Source organism: Notechis scutatus, chromosome 3 (assembly GCF_049901735.1).
Source record: "Notechis scutatus isolate UNSWTSFEM ecotype Mainland chromosome 3, rNotScu1.2, whole genome shotgun sequence".
NCBI classification, from domain to species: Eukaryota; Metazoa; Chordata; class Lepidosauria; order Squamata; family Elapidae; genus Notechis; species Notechis scutatus.
The window spans coordinates 32,024,085-32,048,614 of record NC_142011.1 but is presented as its reverse complement, the minus strand read 5'-3'; the positions used below and the strand labels follow the sequence as shown (position 1 = coordinate 32,048,614).

Here is a 24,530-nt window from a genome sequence, read left to right as displayed (position 1 = left end):
GCTAGAATTCAAGTCTTCCAAATCAATCAACTGTCCAGTATTGTACAACTGTATAAATCATTTTAGCCTGTCCAGAATAAAGAGTTCTTACAGATCACACCTAAGTTCAATCTTTAATATATTATGTAGCTTGATCCATTTATGGTACCACTCTCCATACATTTCAAGAAGTAATACTTTGTTTGGTTCATCCTGAATCACACAACAATCAATTATCCAGGAATTATCTGTATTCTAATATTATGAGAAAGGGATAATAATAATCTGCTCCCTCTCAATTTTCTTTACACAATGCATTCTCTCACGTCTGTTTTAAGCTTTTTTTCTCATTTTAACCAAAAGTTCCTCTTCTTTGCATTATTTTTAGACTTTTCAGATTTTGCAAACTAATTACAAAATCAGATCAGTACAACATTTCTAAGTAATGATAGTAGTGCATTTAAAGTGCATGAAATGTTTTTGTTCTATTTTTTTCGGTATGTTATCCCAATCTACTACTGCTATAATATCTGTTTTAAATGAAAAAAAAATATAGTTCTGTCTTAACTGGTGGCAGCACCTGGATGACCTTATCTATGCTTAGAAGCTAAAGCAGGGGTGGTTTTGGGTTAATATTTGAATACAAGACTTCCAGAGAACAATAGAGCTATTGCCTAGACTCGGAAGACAGAAAACCACATCTTGTTTTTCTTATTTTCCCAAAAAGACTATATGATGTGTGCATTTGCAGAGATCTAATGCTGAGCTTTAAAGTTAAACAGAACAGCACAGGAACTTTCCCCATCACAGATTGATATGAGCAGATTATCATTGTGGCAATTTTATTTTTAATCCATAAAATAGAGGAACCCTTTTTCACAGATGCCAGATATTGTCACTACCACCATCACAATCCAAGATCCTTTTCATAGCTGGAGGTTAATTGTTCAGAAATTAGGAATCCTTTTACCTTACAACAGCAACAATGTAATCATCAGGTCCCATGACAAGGACTTGGCTAGCTGAAGGGCCACTTTCAATAGAGAAATGTGGGATCTGAAGATCAGAGGGAAAAACCTGGGAATCAATCTGCTGATGCAGGAAATTGGCTTTAGATTTACTGCAAGGAGAAGAAAAATCAGGAAGGAATTATTATTTGTCTTGATCTTTGCTCACCAAATATATAGATATTTGATCAAACAAAGGACAGGATACTTTTAAAAAATGAAATTACAAATAAATAAAATATAGAAACAATAATAGCATTCAAAATACTTCTCAGTAGCCAACTTTACATTTTACAGTAGCCATCTTTGAAAGCCTACATTTGGGTACCAGAGGTATCGCCTTTTTCCAAGAGTCTCTACCCATCCATTGTTGAATGCAGAAGGGCTAGGTTACTTAAGAAATATTTGTGGTAAAACAGGAAAAAATAGTCTTTAATGAATGTGAATTGAATATAAAAGTAAATTATTAGAAATAAGGTGACAAAGTGAGGTGGTTTGATATTACATAGAGAAAATGATTAAGGACTGAGTCATAAAACAAAACTATAAGAGTGAATGGTTTAGAGCAGGGGTGTCAAACTCAATTTCATTGAGGGCTGCATCAGAGTTGTATTTGACCTTGGGAGGCTGGGGTGGCCAATTCGATGTCACTCATGACAGGGAGGGTGCCTGTGGTGGCCTGAGCGAGCTCCCAAGCTCCGTTTTCGATCACGATAGCCTCCTGCAGCCCTCTGCTAGTGAAAACAGACCTCGGGGGATGCGTGCAGCCCCCCTGAGCTCCATTTTCACTGGCAGAGGACTGCAGGAGGCCGTCACAGACAAAAACAGAGTCTTTTTCTTTTTTTTACATTTTATTAAGACTAAAAACGGAGTCTTGGAGGGCCACACATAGCCCTCCCAAGCTCTGTTTTCGCTGCCAGAGGCATCGCAGGCCAGTCCTTTGCTGTTTTCAGGGCAGCCCTGCCGGCCAGATCTAAACACTGGGCCAGATCTTGAGTTTAACAGTCCTGGTTTAGAGCAACAAGAAAGCTAAGAAACATTTTGTTGGATGGAGCAAAAGGGGTGCTTAAAAAGAGATGTAAGAAGTTTAAAACCCCAAAACAACATGGGAACCAATAGATAGACATGGTTGAAACAAGAATAGTTTGCAAGGATAACAAGGTTGGGGAGATATAATGAATTGTGGCGGCTGTCACTTGTTTTAGTAATATTTCTTTTGTTTCATCTCTTTCCTTAGTTAGAAACTCACCTCATCATATCTTCCACACTGTCGGAAATGGATGCATCGTAGAAAGGATCTCCCAAACTGCTAGCTAATGCCAACACAACTTTTAAGGTCTACATAGAATAGAAAGGAAAAAATAAACAGAACATGAAGATGGTTTTGAAATCTCTCTCCAGAGAGAGACAGCCAGGATATTTATGCTGCCTGAAGAAGACAATGGTTTCTCTCATTCCCTCTACAATAGCCAAAGGAGTGGCTTCTATTATTGGAGAAAGATGTATTACTCTTCTTAATAACTTGTCTTACAAGTGTTTGAAATAGCAGAGCAGGGCTGGAAATTCAATTTATGTGGTGGGCCTCTGCTCCTCAGGTAGCCTATTGTCCTTCAATATAATGGAAGCTGCATTCCCACTGTCAGTGTTAAAAGAAAGCTCAGCCACTATATGTGAAATGTGAGAGAGGCCTTCCCTCAGATTACAACACTCAGGCAAGACCTGCAATTTTTATTTCCATAATTAAAACATTTTGGTTCTTTGTTCAAAATTAATGCTGGGCACACAATATAAATAATTTGTATTATGGGATGGGAAAGAAGTTCTAAACCACTGTCCTTTTCACTGTTTCTACTTTGACATATCTTTTTAACATTCTATATGTGTCTGTGCTTACTCACATATGTACGCACACATGCATATGTGCACCTTCTACTCATTATTGACTCCTACTAGTGATTGCCTGGACTAATCTCTGCAATTTTCTTTTGAGAAATTTGAGAAGTACTTTGCAATTGCTTACCATTGTCTCCTTCTATGGGCCTAAGGTGTGACTAGAACTCCTAGCCTCCTGATTTGTAGCCTGATGCCTTAACCACTACACCATGCTGGCTCTCTTAACAATATTAATATTTGCTATTTGTATCTTTAAAAAAACACTTTGGAAGCAAATAACATTTAACCTTCTGTTCCGACTCCAGATTGTGATCGATATTTATTGAAGTCTTGAAGGGGAGGAATTGATAGATGATTCAATTTCAGGTCTAGTTTCATACTTAACACCTAACTTACTTGATTATAGCAGAAATATACAAATCATTACATTGTCTAAAATGTATTTATTCCTAGCATTTCTAGAAGTCAAGTAATAAAATTGTTGACAACTGTGTTAGTCTGTTTCAATAACCACAGAAAATGGTTAAGACCCACATGTCACATCTATTGTGAAGTAAACATGCATGGTTTAAGAATACATGTTGCATTGGCTTTAAAAGCATGCAATATTATGAACATTATTGGGTATGCTGAAAACAGTAATACTTCTCTTTGACTTAAAGCCAAGAAATGCTTGTTCTGTAATGAATCAGTGACTGTTCCTAATATATCACCATGCTAGCTCAGTGAAGAGAAAACACTCTCTCGTGTGTGGCCCAACGCTACAGAAACAAAGTTAGCACACTTTCAGATTGATCAGTTTCACAGTGAAATCTTCCATCTGAATTTCTTTTATTAGAACGTTTACCTGCAGTTCCTGAATTTTATTATTTTAAGTATCACATTGAAGTCTATTAATTATTTTTAAAATGCAGTTGCCAATATCAGGCATATATCAAATTTATGTAACATAGACCATTATAAAAATAACTATTCTCTAGATGTAGTATAGAAAATCAACTGAGCCTGACCATAATTGTTGCAGGAACTTTCCCTGATTTTTTTACTAGCCAAATTTCAAATTATATGCTATATGCTATAAAAAATGATAACGTAGATGACTGAAAAAAAAAGTAGAAGTTTGTTTCTTTTTAAGCCATAGAAAATTATATTTCACTTACAGTGTAACTGCCACAAGGAGGTGCTTTTAGCTAATATGTGTGAAAGGATTGTCTCATCTTCCAATAATCAAGAGATAGTAAAGAATATTAATTCATGAATTTTCTCTTCAAAAACTCTTGTAGTTTATATCCACTTATTGTAGACTATAATGTTTGTAAATAGTTTATATTAACATGAATTATTATCCTAGTTTTAAAATAGACAAACATTTTCAAGATGGGAATTAATCAGTGTTCAGAAACCTATAGCTCATTGCATATTCATAAGCCAAAACCCAGTCATTAGAAGCCACTGACCATATTTCTGCCAGTGAAATATAGTGCATTTAAATGCATTTTTAGATCCTTTTTATGACTTTGAATGTAATTTTATTGGATATATTTATATGGAAAAGTAAATAAAGTTGGTTTTAAACTGTACAAAATCTGTGACTCCATTTTCAAGAGCATACACTCTAAGTTCATGAAATATTATCTTGGAAAAAAAGCATTTCTTGTACCTTACTTGCAAATAGCATAAAACAGTATAGTATAGTATGGTATATACTGTATATTACAAAGAAGAAACAAATGAGAACTTCAAATCCAAGCAATTTGGCTGAGCAGGTCTTACCTCTGTTATCCAATGCAGAATAATTTCCCTGCCTACTTGACTGGTAATATTAAATTCCTCAAGGATGTTTAGGGCTGTGATCAAAGCAGGACCTGTGTGTGGAGGTGGTGGACTCAGAACAAGATGTCCTATTCAAGTGAAAGAAGGAGAAAGCCACAGAAAAACTGGGTTAGACTAATATGAAACCAAGGGCAGCTACACAGTGGAGTTCAGAACTATCAATTCAGAAGAGAATCTTACTGAGTTTGGCAAGATTGATTCCTATGTAAGAAAACATTACAAGCTTAGTCTTGCTTTTTCTGAAACTGTTATTCAGGTTCCTCTGTTATGAGAAAACTGTCTGGAAATAAATATTTTGAAAGCAACTTGTGACTTCAGCAGAAATGACATGGTAAGGTTTGGGAATACCTTATTATTTCTCTTTTCAGTTTTTATGGACATAAATGAGGTTTAGTTTTCATTCTGTTTTCTGAGCACGATGCTAATTTATAAACAAATGCAATCTAGGTTTCTAGTTTTTTTCCTAAAAAGTAGCTGTACTTCCTAAATTCATTTTAAAATTAAAATTTAAAGGATAGAAATAATAGCAGAGGTTATAGAAGAGGTTTTTTACCTTGGTATATTGTATGAACTGGATTTTCAACCAACACAGTGTAGTTGGTAAAGTCCTCTTCAGACAAAGTACCTCCAGATTTAAGGACCTAGTGAGAGAATTACAGATTTTACAGATTAATAAAGTTGAAAGGGACTTTGTAGGTCAACTATTCCAACCCCTCCCCCTACCCAAGCGGGAGACCCTACACCATTTCTGACAGATGGCAGTCCAATCTCTTCTTGAAAGTCTCAAGTGATGAAGCTCCACAACTTCTGAAGACAAGCTGTTCCACTGGTTGATTGTTCTCACTGTCAGAAAAATTCTCCTTACTTCCAGGTTAAATCTCTTCTTGTTCAATTTCCATCTATTATTCCTTGTCTGGCCTACAGGTGCGTTGGAAAATAGCTTGACCCCTTCCTCTCTGTGGCAGCCCCTCAACTATTGGAACACTGCTATCAGGATCATAGTGGTATTAATTCCAGTGCATTGTCCTAGTTTAAAATAACTTTTAAAATGGCTAAGCAACTACAAAACAATGATCTGAAGTTATTTTATCTGTAAACATATTATAACATGCATATTTTAGTATGTTGAAGGAACTATACAAATTTATCAACAGTTGAAGAGAATGAGAAAGAAGAAAAATTCCAATTTTACATAGGTCATCCTGTTCATATTGATTACTGCCTAGACTTGTTGGGCCTGTCTAATGAGTGCATCCTAAAACAACAAATATTCCCTTTTAGCTAAGTGGGGGGTTGATAGCGGCTGACAAACAGGCTTTTCCCACCATTACACAATGTTTGGAATACTAGAGAAACCTTAAAATAAGGCTTCCCAAGTGCAGCTGAAACTCATTGTCCCAGATTAATTTAAATAAGAATCAGAATTCTCTGCAATTATATGTTTTATGTGTTTAGGTTATTTGCTTCAGACCTTTCCATAAAAAAATGCTCTGGGCCACTAACAAGAATATCCTTCACTCATACATATACCCATGTATACAGACAAATGTACACAACAGCAATGAATGACTCACCTCTGAAATAATTTCTTGTGTCACATTTCCACTATAAAAAGCTGACACTCCTCTTGATCCAATCAAGTCTAAAAGAGCTGCTAGATCTGGTCTTCTCACAAACATTCCTGGCAACAAAGGTTGCCCATCAGGAAAGAAGATTTCTCTGAATTTTTCTGAATGGTTGTACTGTTCCTTCATTTCTTTGATAGCCATTGCTACAAATGACAGAAATAACAAAAGAGTAAATGTTGAGTTATTAAAGTTTTCCAAACTAACTTAGAAATTGAGGAAAAATTCTTTCTAAAAGCACTTGTAACCTGTTACGCTGAATATATCTAATATTCTCACTATTAGGTACTTCTGGATTCAAAAATAAGAAGTTTTTTTTTCCTATTTTTCTATTCTAATCCCTAAAGTGTTTTCTGTAGCTGGTTGTGCTGGGATGCTGGCTTTGTGTTGTGTAGCTCCAGCTGAGATCCTGGCACAAACCTGAAGGAATCTCTGCCATCCCCTTGGTGCCAGGTCTAGATATTTGACCTCCCTGGATGCTTTTTTCCAGAAAGAATGACTGCAGGAGATGCCTTGAAAAGTACCTGGAGACTTCTGATGTGATGAGGACAGTGCCAGGCTGGGAGGAGGCTCTTGTGGACTTGAGTTCCTTGCTGGTGTTAGAAAGTTACCCTCTCTGCTGACAATGAGAGTCTATCTGTTTTCCCCTGTGAAGTCAGGAATTGGAGTATTTGCTCACACCTAATTTTTAAAATCTTTTTCTGACTGTGTAGAAGATGAAAGGACAGTGATGTAACAGAGATGTTTTGGGAAACTGGTGCAGGATCCAGGATCCTCATGTGCTATTTGAATGCTTGAAAACAAGTGTGCCCTCATGGTAGAGTTTTGATATTTCCATGAGGGGCTGGGTTGTTTGAAAGGGTGTGGTGAATGGATGCCTCAGCCTGCAAGAAGAAAAAAGGAGTGGGAGGGAACTGGGGAGAGAATGAACAGTCGGTAGAGTCACTGAGACCATGACAGGCAGGGGATGGGATGGTGAGAGCTTGATGGTGGGCCATACATAGTGACATTGGGACTGCTATTTGAGAACAGCCCCAACAGCCATCCCTCTTGATACCAGATCATTGATAGCCCAGGACTCCAGCTGTGGTTTTGTCCAGTGGAGATGTCTGTAGCAGAATCTTAGAGGATTATTTTAAGCAAGTCAAGGCTGCTTGGAAAGTGACCCGTGGTTGGATCCATGGAGCAATAGCTGCTTCTTTGAAGGAAAGTGTCATCTCCTTATCCCTAAAGGTGGTAAGGTTCATTCCATTCTCAAGAAGCTATTACTGGGGACCATGAATGTTTTGTCTGGCCTTTAACCTTTCCTTTAGGGCATAGGGCCTGAGTATTTGAAGGCCTGCTTGACTCCAGTTATTCCTGTCTCACCAGTGAGGTTGGGTTCAGTAGGTGCAATTGTTTAAGAAGTGTCAGCTAGCAAGACCTAGGAAGTTCCATTCTCTGTCACAGTGCCTATTCTTTGGAAATGGAAGCCCAGATGGCTTTCATTTTGAGGAAGTTATTAAGACTTGAAGCAGGGTGATGACTGAGCATCTGTTAGGTAGTTTTTATATTTGTATTTGAGCCACTGATTATTTCTTCTTCTTTTGTTTTTGTTTTAATTATAAGCTGACAAAAGTTGTTAGGTAATCTAAACATTATATTAAATAAATAAAATAATCCTTTCCTACTCCTTCAGTCCCCTAATCTAATTATTATACAGTCTTTCATATATGTTATTACAACAGGGATATTATAAGCATTAAGTCCCAAAACACACACACATACACGTACATATGTGTGTGTGTGCATCTGTGCATATAGGCACATGTAAATAGCAGAAAAAATTAAGAGTTTTAATTATATTATTATAAATATGTCTTATTTGAAAGCAGACCTAGTGTTTTATAAGCTGTTGCATGACATTTACTTGATGGAGTTAGGGCATAGGAATTGAAATTAATATCCATCTTCTGTATGTCTATTCAGAATTAAATTTCATGAAATTTACTCAACAATATTGTCTAAGAATCAATTAAATAGTTTGAAGAAACAAAGGTAGAGTAGAAGACATTTATTAATCTATTTCTCTGTACAATTCTCAATCAATTGAGTCAATATTCAACTTTTATCAAACTGGTTCTCCCCAATCTTGTAGTAGATGCTATGAAAAGGTGGTGTGGACAAATGTAGAAGGAAGGAAGGATGGAATAGCATGTTTATTGTTGCTGTTATTATTAATGGATGACTGGCCCAATATCACTCAAACAAACTTCTTGCCGAAAAGAGTAGAATCTGAGTCTCCCCATCTCTAGTTCAGCCGTTTAACCACCATGCCATCCTGTTCTCATAATCCAAAATATAATTGGAAGAAAGCAAATAATAATACTGATAGTAATGGAAAATTTGGAGAAATACTGCACTGGCCAGCATCAAAAAAATGTGGCATTTCTTGTACACACAGTCTAGCCTCACCATACCTCTTATTCTGCAAAAGCACTCACCTAAATCATAGGTGACATTGAATCCATCTTGAGCTATGTCTGCAACAAGGCCCAACAACTGTCTCCATGGCAGCCTGGAAAAACAGAAGAAATGGCTTCACTTGATAGTCTTCATCTCATTAGGAATATAAAACCATACTGAAAATGTTATCAAATAATTTTAGGCAGAATTTTTCGATTCCATTTTATGTAGAACTCAAATTAATTTATTTGTCCTTCTGTTGTTCTGAAGAAGACATACATAACTAACTACTGACAGATATCAAAATAAAAACAAAGAATGGCAATTACAATGGAGTGCACAATTTTTGACCAAGTTCATGTCCTTCATGCTTGGGCTTGCAGTAAAACAATTAATACTAATATTGGAAGAGGAGGAAGAGGCGAAGGTGAATAATGACAAAGAACAAGAAGAGAAGCTGCCGCTGCTGCTGCTAATTGCAGGCCAGAAACTGCCAGGACTAGAATTAAAATTGAGTTGATTAAATTTAAATTTGTTCAATATTGTTAATAAAATTATTCTTTGTATATATTGTCCAAGCTTTGCATTTTCAAGGGAAATGAACAGAAAGAAGAAAAGCAAAAGTGACACAAGTGTAAAGTCAAAGTACTGTAGAATTGAAGCAATGTGGTAATAGGAAGTGAAAAAAATTAGAAGACATCTGGTAGAAAGTCATACCTTCTAGGACCTCTGCCAACAGCTACACTTGCAAAGATAACAGAATGTAAAACTTTGATTAAATGTAATTAGGCTAATGAAAGAGAGATAACAGATGTGTCCTCCCTACAAATTTTATAAAGTTCTATCATATTAAATGAAATTTCCTAGCAACTTTTAGAAGCGATCTGAAAGCTACATTATAGGATCCGAGGGCCTCACAAACTCTGAAGACTCCCATTGTGTACCTCTTCGGTATTTGAAAACCGACTGGTCCCTGATATGAGAGATTTTTGGCTACTAGATGAAAGGCTTTTCAGAGAGATGACTGATCTTATTTCTTTGTGCACTTTAGTGCAGTGTTGCTGTATAGTGCAGTGTTGGTGTGGTGTCGGGGTTTCCGGTTCAATGTGTGAAGGGTGAAGGATGTGTGTTTATTTTCATGGTCATGGTCATGATGTGCACTGAAGATGGTGTTTGATTTCGTTGTATGTGGTGCAATGACAATAAAGTAAAGTAAACTAAACTTTAGCACAGCGAACATGTCTGTCCCATTCACATTTTATTTATGCACTTACAGTATTAGCTTTTGATAGATACACATTAAAAATTGCATATGACACGTGGATCTGACTACTTCCATTTATATGAAGAAATAACCCTTGCACATGGCATATTGTTATTTAACACATACAAACTTCATCTTCCAGCTGGTACCGAACAATGTAGTACATCCACAGGACAAATGTTCTTTACCTCCCAAAAGACTGATGTGCTTCATAGAGTCCTTTGATCATTCCTGGAACACCCACCAAGAGACCCGGCTGGATTAAAAATAAAAAAGGGAAGAATGTAAGGAAAGAGTCAAGAACTTTAAAAACAGTGTTTTAAATGGAATCTAACTTTTAAATCCATTTGTTTTAAAAAACATTTTTAAAATTTATTTAATTTGTAAAGCCATCCATTGAACCATAACTCAGAATAGTTTTACAGACTGTTGAAATGAGTAAATAAAATTAAACTTTGAAAAACCCAAATAAGAAGCAAGAAGATAAGGTACAGAGAAGATGCAAATTCTTTAAACAGGAGTGAGGCCCATTGCACCATGAAAAGGGGGGATGTTGTTAAAAATACCAACAAAGTCAAGAGAGTCTCTATCAGAAGAGGAAGATAAAGGTTTGTTTACAGCACTTTTACTAATTCAGTGAGGAAAACAGGGAATGACAAGAGATGAATGGAGATCTTTACCAACCAATTCCTATTCATCACCTAAATAATAAAGATAATGACCCACCTTTGTTTCCCAAAACTTGCTAAGTCCTTCTTCTTGGATGTTGAAGGGGGCGGTTTCTCGGAAATCAACAACCTGGCTTTCATTCTTCTTGATGTCATGAACCAGCATTACCCCTCCACTGCAACAGTGGAATCACAAATCAGTAAAATTTACATTAAGAATACTTTGTCATCTCCAGAATGACTTTTTCTCAGCTGGGCTTCAGTACAAAGGATCTACCCTTTGTAGTTTAAGTAGCAACCCAAGACTGATCGTACCCTCCTGTGCATCCTTTTCTTGGAGACAGTGACAGCTCCACTCTTTTCTCTACTGACTGCCTTATCAATGTCATTCTGAAGGAGTTCTCAAAATAATGCATTGTGAAACAGCTGCATCTTACAATGTGCTGAACTGAACTGAGGATTCTTCATAATGATACATGGGAGACAGATGTATTCTGAACACAATGAAAAAACAGCTGAGATAGTGAATAGGGAGAGCAGTGAATGGAGCTTGGCTCCAGTTTGACATCTGTCTTGGTTTGATGCTCAAAGCAGCTGTTTCATTTTACCAAATTAAGACTGACAATGCTTAAACACTCAAGAAAGAATATTAGAATAAGCAATTCTAGATAGATATATAATAGATCAATCTGTTGTAAATTTGCTTTCTACTTCTTCTATATCAGAGCTATACAAGTCTATTCTTAATTTAATTTAATAAAATTGAAAGCATTTACCTCTGCTACAAAATGGATTTTAAAATGTACAGGACATTAATAAAAAAGAATAATAGAATGCTTAAATATAACAAATGCAATGTGAAAATAACTTTTTTGAACACTGTGTTGATGTGTTTGCTTTAAGAGACTCCTACTCTTCAGGTTAGTATTATACAGGTGAGTCCTTAAGATAAAATAGAAATAGGGCTAATATATGCTTCTCTTCTTAAACCATAGCTACTATTCATCTAATACACCACTTAAAATAGAGCAATTCAAGTCTTAGTCCAGTCTGTATGAAAAGGAAGTATAAATTGGCTTTATCTTTGTGGATTATTTTCATTTCTTTATTCTCTAATTAAGTGCAGTGGATACCAAACTGGATTTTCCAGTTTTAACAAAAGTTCTCTCAAATCCCAGCTGGTGGGTCATTATCAGGTTACATAATTCATGTAATTATATGCTTTAGAGCTTCCTGGTTTCCAGCCATTGAGACCTTGAAATCTACCTTGAATAATATCTACCTAAAACAAACAGCCTGATTATTGATGGGAAGCAACAGCTATAAGCAATATGTGTTGCAGACAAAAACAAACAGAGTTTCAAACACACCATTGTGGCCACTATCTTAACTTTACCATGCCAAGTGGACATCCCTGACACCATGGCAACAGTGACAAGAGCAGTTAGGATTACAAAGACAACCTAGGTTATACTAAAACATTGGAACAATGACCATTCAAAATTCGAGGAGCTGGCGGTGCAATCTGGTTAGGCTTGATCTTTGGCCAGAAGGAATTCACAGGAAAAAAATTAGCCACCAATCTACTCAAATTGGACTCCACTCATTAGATGTCTTCCCTAGATAAGGTTCTATATTGTTTATCTTGAAAAATAAAAACCAGCAGAGAACATTTTGGCAGTATAAGATTTCTCCACAATGCCTTGTGGCAAAATCCATTCTATACTCAAATTTTCAGTGTCTTTCAATCTAAAATCTTCTCTTTGAGCAACAGATATTAAAATATAAGACTATCATTCAATAATTTTGTATTTCACAAGATTTTCATCATTGCAGAACAATATATTTCATGTGGGGATAAACAGGAATTATTCTTGCATCAGTTGTTAGAAAAGCATTCTCTTGCATTGTTTACAGAAATTCACTACCAGATGAAAAATAGAAACTGAGGGGAGGGGGCTGTTCAGTGAATTCCCTCAAAACAACGCTATAGAGCACTGCATGCAGAACAACTAGACACAAGAACAGTTTTTTCCCAAAAGCCATCACTCTGCTAAACAAATAATTCTCTCAACACTGTTCAACTATTTACAAAGTGTACATTACTATTACTGTTTATCTTCTGATCACTCCTTATCACCCATCCCCTCCCACTTGACTGTTTCCCAGTATGATTTGATTGTTGATTGTACCCTATGACTATCATTAAGTGTTGTACGTTATGATTCTTGATTCTTAATGAATGTACCTTTTCTTTATGTATACTGAGAGTATTTACACCAAGACAAATTCCTTGTGTGTCCAATCACACTTGGCCAATAAAGTATTCTAGCTGATCTAGCTGAATGTTTTTCTTGGTAAAATGATAACAAATCGATAAAAGAGATTCTGCTGGACACCTACCCGCCAATGCCAGCTGTGTGAGGGTTGATAATTCCTGAGCATAAGGCTGAGGCAATGGCTGCATCCACTGAGGATCCTTGCTTGTTCAGTATCTCAATCCCCAGGGCGGTGCAGCGAGCAGCATCAGTGACTACAGCACCCTGGTGGAATATCTGTGAAAAACTACATGGTGAGACAATAGCTACAACTGCAACTGATTGAATCATTAGAAAGTCCCCCACCACCCTCAGCCTTAGACTTATTCAGTCAATCATCAGGCTGGCTCCATGATAATACATTGAGGCAGTAATTGCTGCAAAAGGGGCCCAAACCAAGTACTGAGTACATATGCACGCTTATACTTTTCAGAGGTCCGATATTGTTCTATGTACAATCCTTGTTTTATTGATTGCATGTAATATTCTAATTTTCTGAGATTGTGGGATTTGGGGTTTTTATGAGCTGTAAGCCATCATCACAATTATGACAAATCACTGCTTGAACTATCTTGTTTTGCATGTAATGAGTATATCTCATATATTAGTTTCACCTTTTAAGTTGCATTACTGAAATAAATGAACTTTTGCAAGATATTCTAATTTTTCGAGTTTCACCTGTATATAAATGAAGATCTTCTATAAAAACACCTTCACACTTATTTGTATCTTATTCTTATGTTACAATATCTGTGGAGGGATCACTTATAAAAAGACCTCATTCTGGATCTCAGAACATTTACTGGTATAACTTAATCATGGAATTAATGTCAGAGGAAATGGGTTTTTATGGTGATGTCTCAGGCACTGGACAAATCCAGATCTGTTTAATTTAGCAAAGACACATATCTTCAGATCATAGAAAAACAGGTTATGTATTTAATGCCATAAAATGTCAGGAAAATTATAATGCAAGGGAAACACATAGATATTTTATTAGAATTGGCCATGTTACCCTGGTGTACTCTATAATAAGAAACCAGCAGAAGGCGAGTCAAACTCCCATATGCAAGAGATCTCCTTGATTTAAAAGCCCATTCTGATATAACCTTGTTAAAGATTAATTCACAGCATTGAAAACTACTAGCAAAAATAGTAACTTGTGAAATACTTATATACATCTTATTAATGCATCCATTTAGCCCCCATTTTTCATTGTTTAAAAAATCCCAAAATATGATACAAAGCAATAAAACTAAAACAAAAATTACAGAAAAGCAGAGAAGAGAGAGAAACAAAGAACACAGCAGCATAAATAGTCTAAAGTCGGACGACCATGTAGCTGTACTGCCAAAGCTTACTGGTACATAGATCATCCCTAACTATAACAGGGAAGGGAAGGGAATTCTATTAACAGGATTCAAGGACATCTTTCCTTGAATTAATAAATAAGAATCTTAGTAAATACAGCAGCCTCAAATCAGCAGCTTCACTACATGATCTCAGTAAAACAATTTCTAATTTAGCTTTCACTGAAGTATTGCTTGCAGAGTTGTAGTTATTTCTTCATATAATACTAGAAATCATTGTTATATATGCGAGATATGTTCTTCCAACCTCAACATAATCACCTTTTCAAAGCAAAACAACAACAATCCAATACCTCTTCTTACCTGGGGATCCCCAAAGTAGATTTGCATGATTAAGGCCACCGTGACTCCTGTAGCAAATGTTAGGCAGGCAGTGATGATCACAGTCAGACCATCCTGACGACAGCTGCAGTCCCCAGAGAAGGGATCCTTGCTGGTCTCCCGAAGTGGTGAGATATCCTGGCTTCCCATTTCTGATGAAGAAGAAGGCAGGCGCTGGAGGCGAGCTGATTTAAGGAACAAATCGGGGTCTTCAATCAAAAAAGAAAAGCGTAAGTGAAAAAAAAGTGTCAAGCAGGAATAAGTTCAGGTCTGTGTTTGTTTAAAGCATATCCAATGAGACACTTACATTACTGGTGTTAATGTCCCAATAAAACCACTGTTTTTCTGCTGACGTGAGTTTTCAAGAATCTTTCTGGCTCAGGTATTACAGGGTCGAATTACATATAATTCTCACTAATTCTCGGCAATCTAAAGATAATGTTTAACAATACACAGAGAAGGGGACTAATTTGCACTTTGGAGTTTATTACTTGGGCTATACTTTTTTTAACTCATTGAAGTTATTGGCATTTCTGCTGTATGTACTTATATTACAAATAGGTTCCCACAGCAAATAGCAACCCCTGGCCCATCTAATCCAGAAGCTTGTTCTCACAATGGCCAGTCAACTGCTCTACCATAGTTGTTCCCCAACAGATGGCCTTCAAAGACATTCACATTGCCACCAAAACTAATAACCATGGATCCCTATGAATGGTTTTAACAATTGTTTTTGAATGAATCCAAGTACTGATCTAGCTATTTCAGTTTTCCCATATTCCTGAGTTTATTATTCAGTAGTTCCTTAGTTCTAGAGAGCATAGGAAACAAGTTGCTAATTCACAAAAGTCACCATCCTGTTGTTCTAATTCAGCCAACCCAAACTTCTATAGTAAAGATCACTATAGTAAAGCTGCCTGAGGTGATGACAGTTAAAATCCAATACCTCTGGAGTCCATCAGATAGGGGAGGATGATATCATTCTAGAGCAGGGGTGTCAAACTTGTGTTATTAGGTCATCATCACATGATGTATCACGACTCCCCCCCTTCGCTAAACTGGGGTGGGCATGGCCCACGCATGACGCATCCAGCCCGCAGGCCCCAAGTTTGACACTCCTGTTCTAGATATTCTTCCAGTCCATGGTAGTTGACAACCCGAGCCAAAGATAAGTAACTAGTGCCACTCCAGGTGTTACTGAATAAGAAGTCCAGCACCCCTAAGAAGGATGGCCAATAATGTGAACAGGAATGTCAGAACTTGCCTCCCTCACCCACTGGACCTTTCTCCAGCCTCTGCTGAGTTATAGAATTATCCATCCACTCCTGAGTAAGCAAGTAACCATATCTGGCTGACATTTGCTGTCTCCACTGAGGATCCCTCTTCACTGTCCTTGTCAGTGGCAATCATCTGACTTCCTTCCAAGATAAATGCTAACTAATTTTACACCAAATGCGACTGCCCTCCGATGGCACTGGGATAAGAGTAGAAATACAAATGCAATGGATAACTTTAGTCTGTCTCGTTCATAGGCTGGGAAGAAGATAAAGGCAACATTATGTAGACCCAGTAGAAAAAAAAAAGGTGCTGCCAAAAATGTTGCTGTGTCATGACGGTTCAAGGTGAGGACAAGACCCCAGTCTAAATCTTTCTTGAGGGAAGCAAGAATGAACTGCAGTTGGATATAACCTTAAGACATTCTTCAAAGATTTCAAGAGCCTGAAACAAGTAACAATTGTTGTAGTCCGGATTTAAGTTCTTTCCTTCAAAGCTATATAGATCACATGGGAGAGCAAAAGATTTGTGAATGACTGCTCATGAAAATTATTTATTTATTTATTTTGTAAAACAATATTAAATGACAGGCATAAGTATAAACATGGTTATAAATACATGAAATGGATACGAATAAGAAAAAGAAACAACAGGACACGGACGGTAGGCATGTTTTGGTGCGCTTATGCACGCCCCCTACAGACCTCTTAGGAAAGGGGTGAGCTCAATAGTAGACAGTCTAATGTTGAAGATTTTGGGGTTTGGGGAAGAAACCACAGAGTCAGGTAGAGTATTCCAGACATTGACTACTCTGCTGCTGAAGTCATATTTCCTGCAATCAAGTTTGGTGCGGTTTATCTTTAATTTGTATCTATTTTGTGCTCTTGTATTGTTTTGGTTGAAGCTGAAGTATTAATTGATAGGTAGGACATTGCAATATATAATTTTATATACTATACTTAGATCGAATCGAAGGCGGTGTAGTTCTAGGTTGTCTAGGTCTAAAATTTCAAGTCTGGTGGCATAAGGTATTCTGCTACGAGTAGAGGAGTTGAGGATTCTTCTCGTAAAATATTTCTAGACTTTCTCAATTGTATTAATATCAGATATGTAATGCGGGTTCCAGACTGATGAGCTGTATTCAAGTATTGGTCTAGAAAATGTTTTATATGCTCTAGTTAGTAGAGTGATATTACCGGAGAAAAAGCTATGCAGGATTAGGTTAACAACCCTTAATGCCTTTTTGGCTATGTAGTTACAGTGGGCTCTAGCACTTAGATCTTTTGAGATGAGTACTCCAAGGTCCTTGACAAAGTTTTTGTCATCAACAAGGTCTTGACTATTCAGCTTGTATTTGATTTTTTGATATTTTTTTTGCCAATATGTAAGATAGAGCATTTATTTGTTGAGATTTGAAGTTGCCATTTGTTTGACCATTCTGACACATAGTTGAGGTCTTTTTGAAGGGTAGCAGCATTGTCAGTGGTGTTGAATAGCTTTACATCATCAGCAAAAAGAATGCAGTTGCTCTTAATATAATCACAGAGGTCATTAATATAGAGAATGAAGAGAGTTGGTCCTAGAACACTGCCTTGGGGGACACCACTGTTGACAGGTACAGGATTTGATAGGACGCTCCCAATTTTGAACATTTGTTGCCTGTTTGACAGGAATGCTTCTATCCAGTTATGCAGGTATCCAGACATACCATAAGACCTTAGTTTTAGGAGTAGTTTGTCATGTACCACTGAATCAAAGGCTTTACAGAAGTCTATGTAAATTGCGTCAATTGCTTTGCCCTGATCAAGTTGTGTAGTCCATATGTTTTTACAGTGCAAGAGTTGCAGGTTATAGGACAGTTTCCTTCTGAAACCAATCTGTTTGTTAGAGAGTAGGTTGTTTGTCTCTAAGTGGAGGATAATGGATTGGTTAATAATTGATTCCATGACTTTACAGGTGAAGCAGCATAAAGAGATTGGTCTGTAATTTTCAACTAGACTGGGGTCTCTCTTTTTGAAGATGGGAATGACTGTGGCTAGTGACCATAGATTTGGCAAGGAGATTGTCCTGAAAGATTTTTCAAAGACTATGCTTAGAGGTTCTGCTATGGCAGTGGATAGCTTTTTTAAGAAGTAGGCACAAAGTCTCTCCAGTCCAATAGATAGAGATGGTTTTAGATTGCATAGTGCTTTTTAAACATTGTCTTCTGTAAAATCGATATGTATTAGATCATTGTAGTTGTCTGTGGTTCAACTAGGAAATATTGGGCATGATCCATTGCTGTTTACAAATACTGAGCCAAAGAATGTGTTAAAGAGGTTGGCTTTAATGGTGTCATCGTTGCAGTCTTTACCATTTGGTTCTTTTAGGGGTGGGATGGACCTTGAGTCTTTTAGTTTGTTGTTTACAAAATTGTAGAAAGCGCAGGTGGAATTGGTGCGTAGAAGGTTTTCCTCTTGTTTAATGTGATAATTGGTGCATTCAGTCTTTATCTGGTGGCATAAATTTTTGTATCAGCTTTTGAAGTTGGCAACGTGACCAGATTTGTTTTTCCATCAAAGATTTCTTTTTGGATTGGTGCTTTCTTATTGTTATGGGTAATTTGTTTTTTCTGGTTTTGGGAGTTGTTATTGGTACATATAGTTTGATGACTCTTTTGACTTCAAGTAAAAATATGTTGTAATGGTCTTCAACAGTATTGCATCCAGTGAATAGAATTTGCCAATCAAGAGATGAAAGATCGTTGTCTATAAGATCATAGTTGCCTTTTTTGAAGTTATAATTGGGGATCCTGTCGTTATGGTGATTTTTGTGAGGACATATGTTGAGACAAAAGTCAATCATGCTGTGATCACTGTTGGAAAAGGGTTCATTAATTTGTATTCCATAAATTGAATTCAAACTGTTGCAGAAGATGAGATTGAGGCAGTTGTTAAGTCTAGTATTGTTGGTTACTAGTTGTTCCAGTCCTAATGTGGTAACAGCATTGTACAGGGTTGTATGAATGGGTTCAGATGTACATTCATTTAGTGTCCAATTTATAAGAGGTAAGTTGAGGTCACCAAGAAAAATGAGAAGGTGTGGGCAGGAGGCAGCCCATGTCAGTAGTGAAGTTAGCTTGTTTGCATGAATTATATCATAGTCAGGGGCACGATAGCAAAGTAAGAAGCGGATTGAGATGTTTAAGGACAGTTCACAGATGATGGTCTCGGGAAGAGCAAGCTCTTGTATAATTTAGATCTTTTTTAGATTTAGAGACTTTTTATAGAATATAGCAACTCCACCACCTCTATGGATTTCGCGATCTGACCGAAAAACTTGATATTCTCTTGTAGTGGTAATAGAGTCTGGGAAAGATGCATTAAACCATGTCTCACAGAAAAATATAATGTCAAATGTGGCTGAGCTTAGAAGGATGAGGAATTCATGCATTTTATTTGCAAGGCTTCTTGCATTAAGTAGTTTACATTTAAGATATGAAGTAGTGGGTCTGGAGGAAGTAAGGGGCATGCATCCCTAACGTTGGATGTTTGGGTGATGGATATTGTGATGTGGGTTGATGCTCTTGCTTTTGATACAGTCCACACGGTAATCAATATATAGATTTGTATTACCTAATTCATGTAAACTTTTGAGCTCAGAACGTAGCTCCTGGGATTGTACACATTGCTGTTAGGTTAGATCAGGGCGAGTACTAAGGTTCTTATGTTGTTGTTCTTTGCGAGTGAATTTATTGAGAAAATGAATTTGCATTTGCTTGTTTCATTTTTGCAAACCCTGCAGAGGCATGGGATCATCAAGCCATCTTTGTTTTTAAGCTTAGGACCAACACGGGAAATATCAAGTATTTCTTCAGGGGAGATGGTTGATGCTTGATTTTCTCTGATGATGTTTTGAACATTAGAGAAGTCATCATTGTCATTGACCTCTAGACCAAATAAGATGGCATTTGGTCGCTTCCGTTCACGCTCAACAGCTTCTTTGATGAGGATGGGGATATCAATATTTGTAGGATTTTTTTTTTGTGGATTGGGTTTTGGTTGCAGTTGTTGAGTAGAGATATGGTCTGTAATATATAATCAGCTCACATACTATATCTATAGAACCAGATATAGAAAATGATTCCAACCACATTTTATAGGAATGTATCTAAAAGCTTGTGAGAATATCGGGGTTCCCAGAGAGAAGATCTCAACAAATAACAATAGTGTGCTAACAACCCCCTTAGAAACAGTCTAATAAAAATTGGTAGGTATCAACTCACTAACTGAAGGGTGCTAGGGAATGGATTACTGACAGGAATGAAACAGGGAAGATGGAATTCAAATAGCAACTTTCTTCACCATATTTCAAGTAGTCTCCTTCATAAATTGTGCACAGAAGAACAACTTAACCTTTGAAAAGTTAAGCTTGTCTCTTCACAGCACATTTCTCCTCAACATAGATTATTAAGTGCAAAACTGCTTTTGCAGTCCTTAAAGCTACTGTCACTGATTTGAAGATGAGCGTTAGCACCTGATGTTATCCAGAAAGATACAGAGCAATTCAATGAGAAATGATGATCAGTACTCATGCAGAGGAATTCATGCAGTGGTCCATACCACTCCTGGGAAATTTGAGTTCTAAGGCATGGTATGCATTCTGAGTCCCATGAGTTCTGTCAAATTGTATTTGGCAAGAAATCTTAAAATACATTAAATGGGTGGTCAATAATCACATAGACTGTATTAAATATAGATTGTATAAAGTTAAGATTTGGGGCTTGGGGAAAAATATATTCTCCAATGGCCATGCTAATTTTTTTGGAGTTACTGTAAGTCACTGGCACTTACTCAAAAGCCAACTGAAATCCTTGCTTCCAAAAAAAATGCATTTATCTATGCCTAAAAAGGTGCATTTTTTATTCTTTAAAGCATTGATCCTTTAACATCTGCTAGGAATGTTAAACAATTAAGCATCACTAAGTGCTATACATAATTTATCAAATTATTAAATCAATGGTGGTTTTTATTTGTTCTGTAAAGTAGAAGAGTGCTTTGGACACCTGTATAGGACATCAACTGGATAAATCTACTGGTATATTGGACAACAACTCCTCTGACCCCCCAGACATCATAGTCCTTGGATGCACTGGCTTAAGATGATTTGTTCATCTTGCTCAACCATGTTAAGCCTATTTTAAAGTTTTTATGAATTTCTCTTGTCAAAATTGCAGGAAATTGTGCCACCTATTTTCAAAAATTGTGGTCAAAATTGGCTTAGATGTTAATTATAATAATTATATAACATAATAAATACAATATAACAACACTCTGTAAAAATTATGCGCTAGTAATGAAAAATTGGTGAGAATGTGTATTTGAAAATGTAGTTGAAAATAAACAGATTAAAATACTATGGGATTTCTGAATATAAAGCTTTGGCACATAACACATCAAATTTAACTCTGGTTAAAAAGAACACATGCATAATTTATGAGACAATACCAGAGGATAATAAATTAGAAGGCAAAGAATTGGAAAAAAAATCACAAGTATACAAATCTAAAAATAGAAACTGAAGGATTATGGCATAAACTGACCGTGGTGATCCCAGGAATAATTGGCATACTGGGTGCCATAACAAAAACTTTGAAGGCACTTAGCAAATCTACCTATTGAGAAAATGTCCATCTGTCAATTACAAAAGGCCACACTATTTGGAACCTCACCTAGACTATGTTGATACATTATGACATCCTAAGTTCTGTCAAAAGAACTTGATGCGAATGAAGGCCAACATCAGCTAGAAAACTGGCAACTGTGGTTTCACATTATTGTATATAAAATAATAATTCATTGCCTACACATGGCCCTGGGCCATGCCCACGCTTGCCCAATTTGACCCACAGTCAGCATCAGCACAGCTCCTATGTATCACTCTTCTATCCCTTCCACCCACCTGATATATTTCTCATTCACAAGCAACTGTCTCTACGAATCCAATTGCATCCTTCTTAATAATCCATTCTGCTGCTTGCATGCCCAACTTCTGTGTTTCTGTGCTCCTCTCTGCAGCAAGAGGAGACATTGGCTTTCCTTATTTTATAGGAGCGCAATTAAATTACATTTCAGTTAGGCAAAAATGCTCTTCGTAATGGCTTGCCTGACTTTGTGACGTCAAACTGTACAAAGTTGCATTTCCTCTTTTCAGGGAGCACATTTCTTCACATTTTGTCACAGAGGTCCAATTGGTCCTTGGGCCATGCAGAATAGTCTGCTTGTGAAAGAGGATATTATGAGCATCCTTGTCACAGCTATCCATATCCCAGCAAGCTCTGGGTTTGATTTCTGCAATGTTCAAGCTTTTGAGATTTCTAAAAAATGCAATCATTTTAGAACAGGGCTGTCAAACTCCCGGCCTGTGGGCTGGATGAGTCATACCCTGGCCACACCCATGCCCAGTTTAGCAAAGGGGGAAACACTCCCCATACGTCACGTGACACCGCTGTGACGACGTGAGTTTGACACCCTTGCTTTAGAATAATAAAAGCTTCTTTCACTGAGATCCTTCTTCTGTTTTTTCCTCCCCTTTCCCAACAGAAGTCAACAGGGCTATTGGACCTTTGGTAACTGTGCAGTCAACCTTTCTACAGGTGCTAGAGACAGAAATTTGTACACGGGGTGGGGGTGGGACGAGAGTAGGGGGGGGGTTGAGGCTGTTTTTCAATTGCTGAAATTTTTTCCTACTACCATGATAGTATGTCAGTTGTGCAAATTACAGAGGGTTGATGAAAATGTACCTAAACCCTAGGAATTAAACTGACCTGTGGTATAACTGAACCCTTAAAGAATTACAGGTAGTCCTTGACTTACGACCACAATTGAGCCCAACATTTCTGTTGCTAAGTGAGACATTTGCTAAGTGAATTTTGCCCCATTTCACGACCTTGCTTGCAACAGTTCTTGTGAATCACCATCGTTAAGTTAATAACATGGTTGTTAAGTGAATCTGGCTTCCAGATTGATTTTGCTTGTCAGAAGGTCAGAAAAGGCGATCACATTACCTCAGCAGACTGCAACCGTCCTAAATATGAATCAGTTGCCAAACGTCTGAATCTTGATCATGTGATCAAGGGCATGCTGCAATGGTTTTACATGTGAAAAATGGTCAGAAGTAACTTTTTAAAGTGCCATTGTAACAGAATGTCACTAAATCAACTGTTGTAACTCGAGGACTCCTTGTACTTATCCTGAGGTATAATAATCAAGCACAATCCATTTCAAACATGTACCTGGATTTTTCTTCCTTTTAAAACAGCCATTCCTGGCTGGAATCTTCTGTTGGATTCAGACCCTGCTGGCTGGAAATTCTGGAGCTGAATATATTTGAAAGGTAGGACTCTAGGGAATACTGTTTAAAGTCTTGCATACATGAGCTCATGTATGTCAAACCCACATTTAAACATCCTTGCAAATAAATTCACTGGGGAAAAAAACCCACTCATATTTACTCTTATAAACTGCATGTTCATCTGACATTTCAGGTAAATCTGACACATTCATGTAAGTGATCTCAGTGCTTTATAGATTACATTGTTATTAAACCACAAGACTTAGGTAGGAAAAATAAAACAAATGTTGCATGTAAATATATTTTAATGTAACGATCTTTTAAAATGGAAAAATAACCAAATGTAACTGATTTCCTGAGTGCACATCCTTGATCTATCTTGGATACCTTAGATCAGGGGTATTAAACTCAAGGCCCAGGGGCTGGTTCCGGCCTGTGGGGTGCTTAGATCTGGCTTGCGGGGCCTCCCTGGAAGCAGTGAAGGATTGGCCCACAGTGTCTCTGCGAGTGAAAACAGAGCTCCGTTGCAGGAGGCTGTTGTAGCTGAAAATGGAGCTCGGGAGCCCGTTTTCTCGGGCAGAGCGCTGGGGCCAACATAGACACCCCGACATGAGCAATGGCAAGCTGGCCACACCCACCCAGGCCATGCCTACTCAACCCCCCCAAGTGAAACACAACCCTGATCTGGCCCTCAATGAAATCGAGTTTGACACCCCTGCCTTAGATCCTATCATACTAGCAAAATCAGAACACAATCCATCCAGAGTTAAGCCTATTAACATACCAATGGCTTTAACTACCCGTGCATCATTTTCTCCATTTAAAATAAAGGGGAGAGGCAGAGAACTGCTGCATTCTGTTTGGATCTTGGCCCAAGGTTTTATTTCTAGAAACCATAGAGGTAAAATACAGTCATTTTGCACTCTAGGTAACAAACTGTAGGTGTACAAACAAAAATATTCTAATTTTTATTGAAACATGCAATGCGGGTATTATAGAAACAAGCAAGTCACGTCAGTATGCTTCAAATACTGTATGGACAAATTTAAAGAAAACTAATGGTTTGATCTGTAAATAATCAATTTCCTATATGATGACTCTATTTTCTAGATAATTACAATGAAGCATAAAAGAACTTAAGTAGTTACACATAGAAATTAAATGCTAAATTTTTGCAGTATTTTCTACTTAAGGGATGGG

General features: G+C 37.2%; 1 protein-coding gene across 1 annotated transcript in view; it reads right to left on the bottom strand.

The window, feature by feature from the left end:
• The window catches only part of GGT7 (gamma-glutamyltransferase 7), a 34,850-nt gene that overhangs the window by 2,849 nt on the left and 7,471 nt on the right, over positions 1-24,530 (bottom strand). The window contains exons 2-11 of the mRNA XM_026681684.2: positions 14,706-14,932; positions 13,118-13,269; positions 10,773-10,890; positions 10,235-10,302; positions 8,821-8,894; positions 6,287-6,483; positions 5,266-5,353; positions 4,653-4,780; positions 2,236-2,324; positions 950-1,099 (exon numbers count right to left, since the gene is read on the bottom strand). Of these exons, the coding sequence (XP_026537469.1) occupies positions 950-1,099; positions 2,236-2,324; positions 4,653-4,780; positions 5,266-5,353; positions 6,287-6,483; positions 8,821-8,894; positions 10,235-10,302; positions 10,773-10,890; positions 13,118-13,269; positions 14,706-14,932 (1,291 nt within the window). The remainder of the gene's footprint in view (positions 1-949; positions 1,100-2,235; positions 2,325-4,652; positions 4,781-5,265; positions 5,354-6,286; positions 6,484-8,820; positions 8,895-10,234; positions 10,303-10,772; positions 10,891-13,117; positions 13,270-14,705; positions 14,933-24,530) is intronic.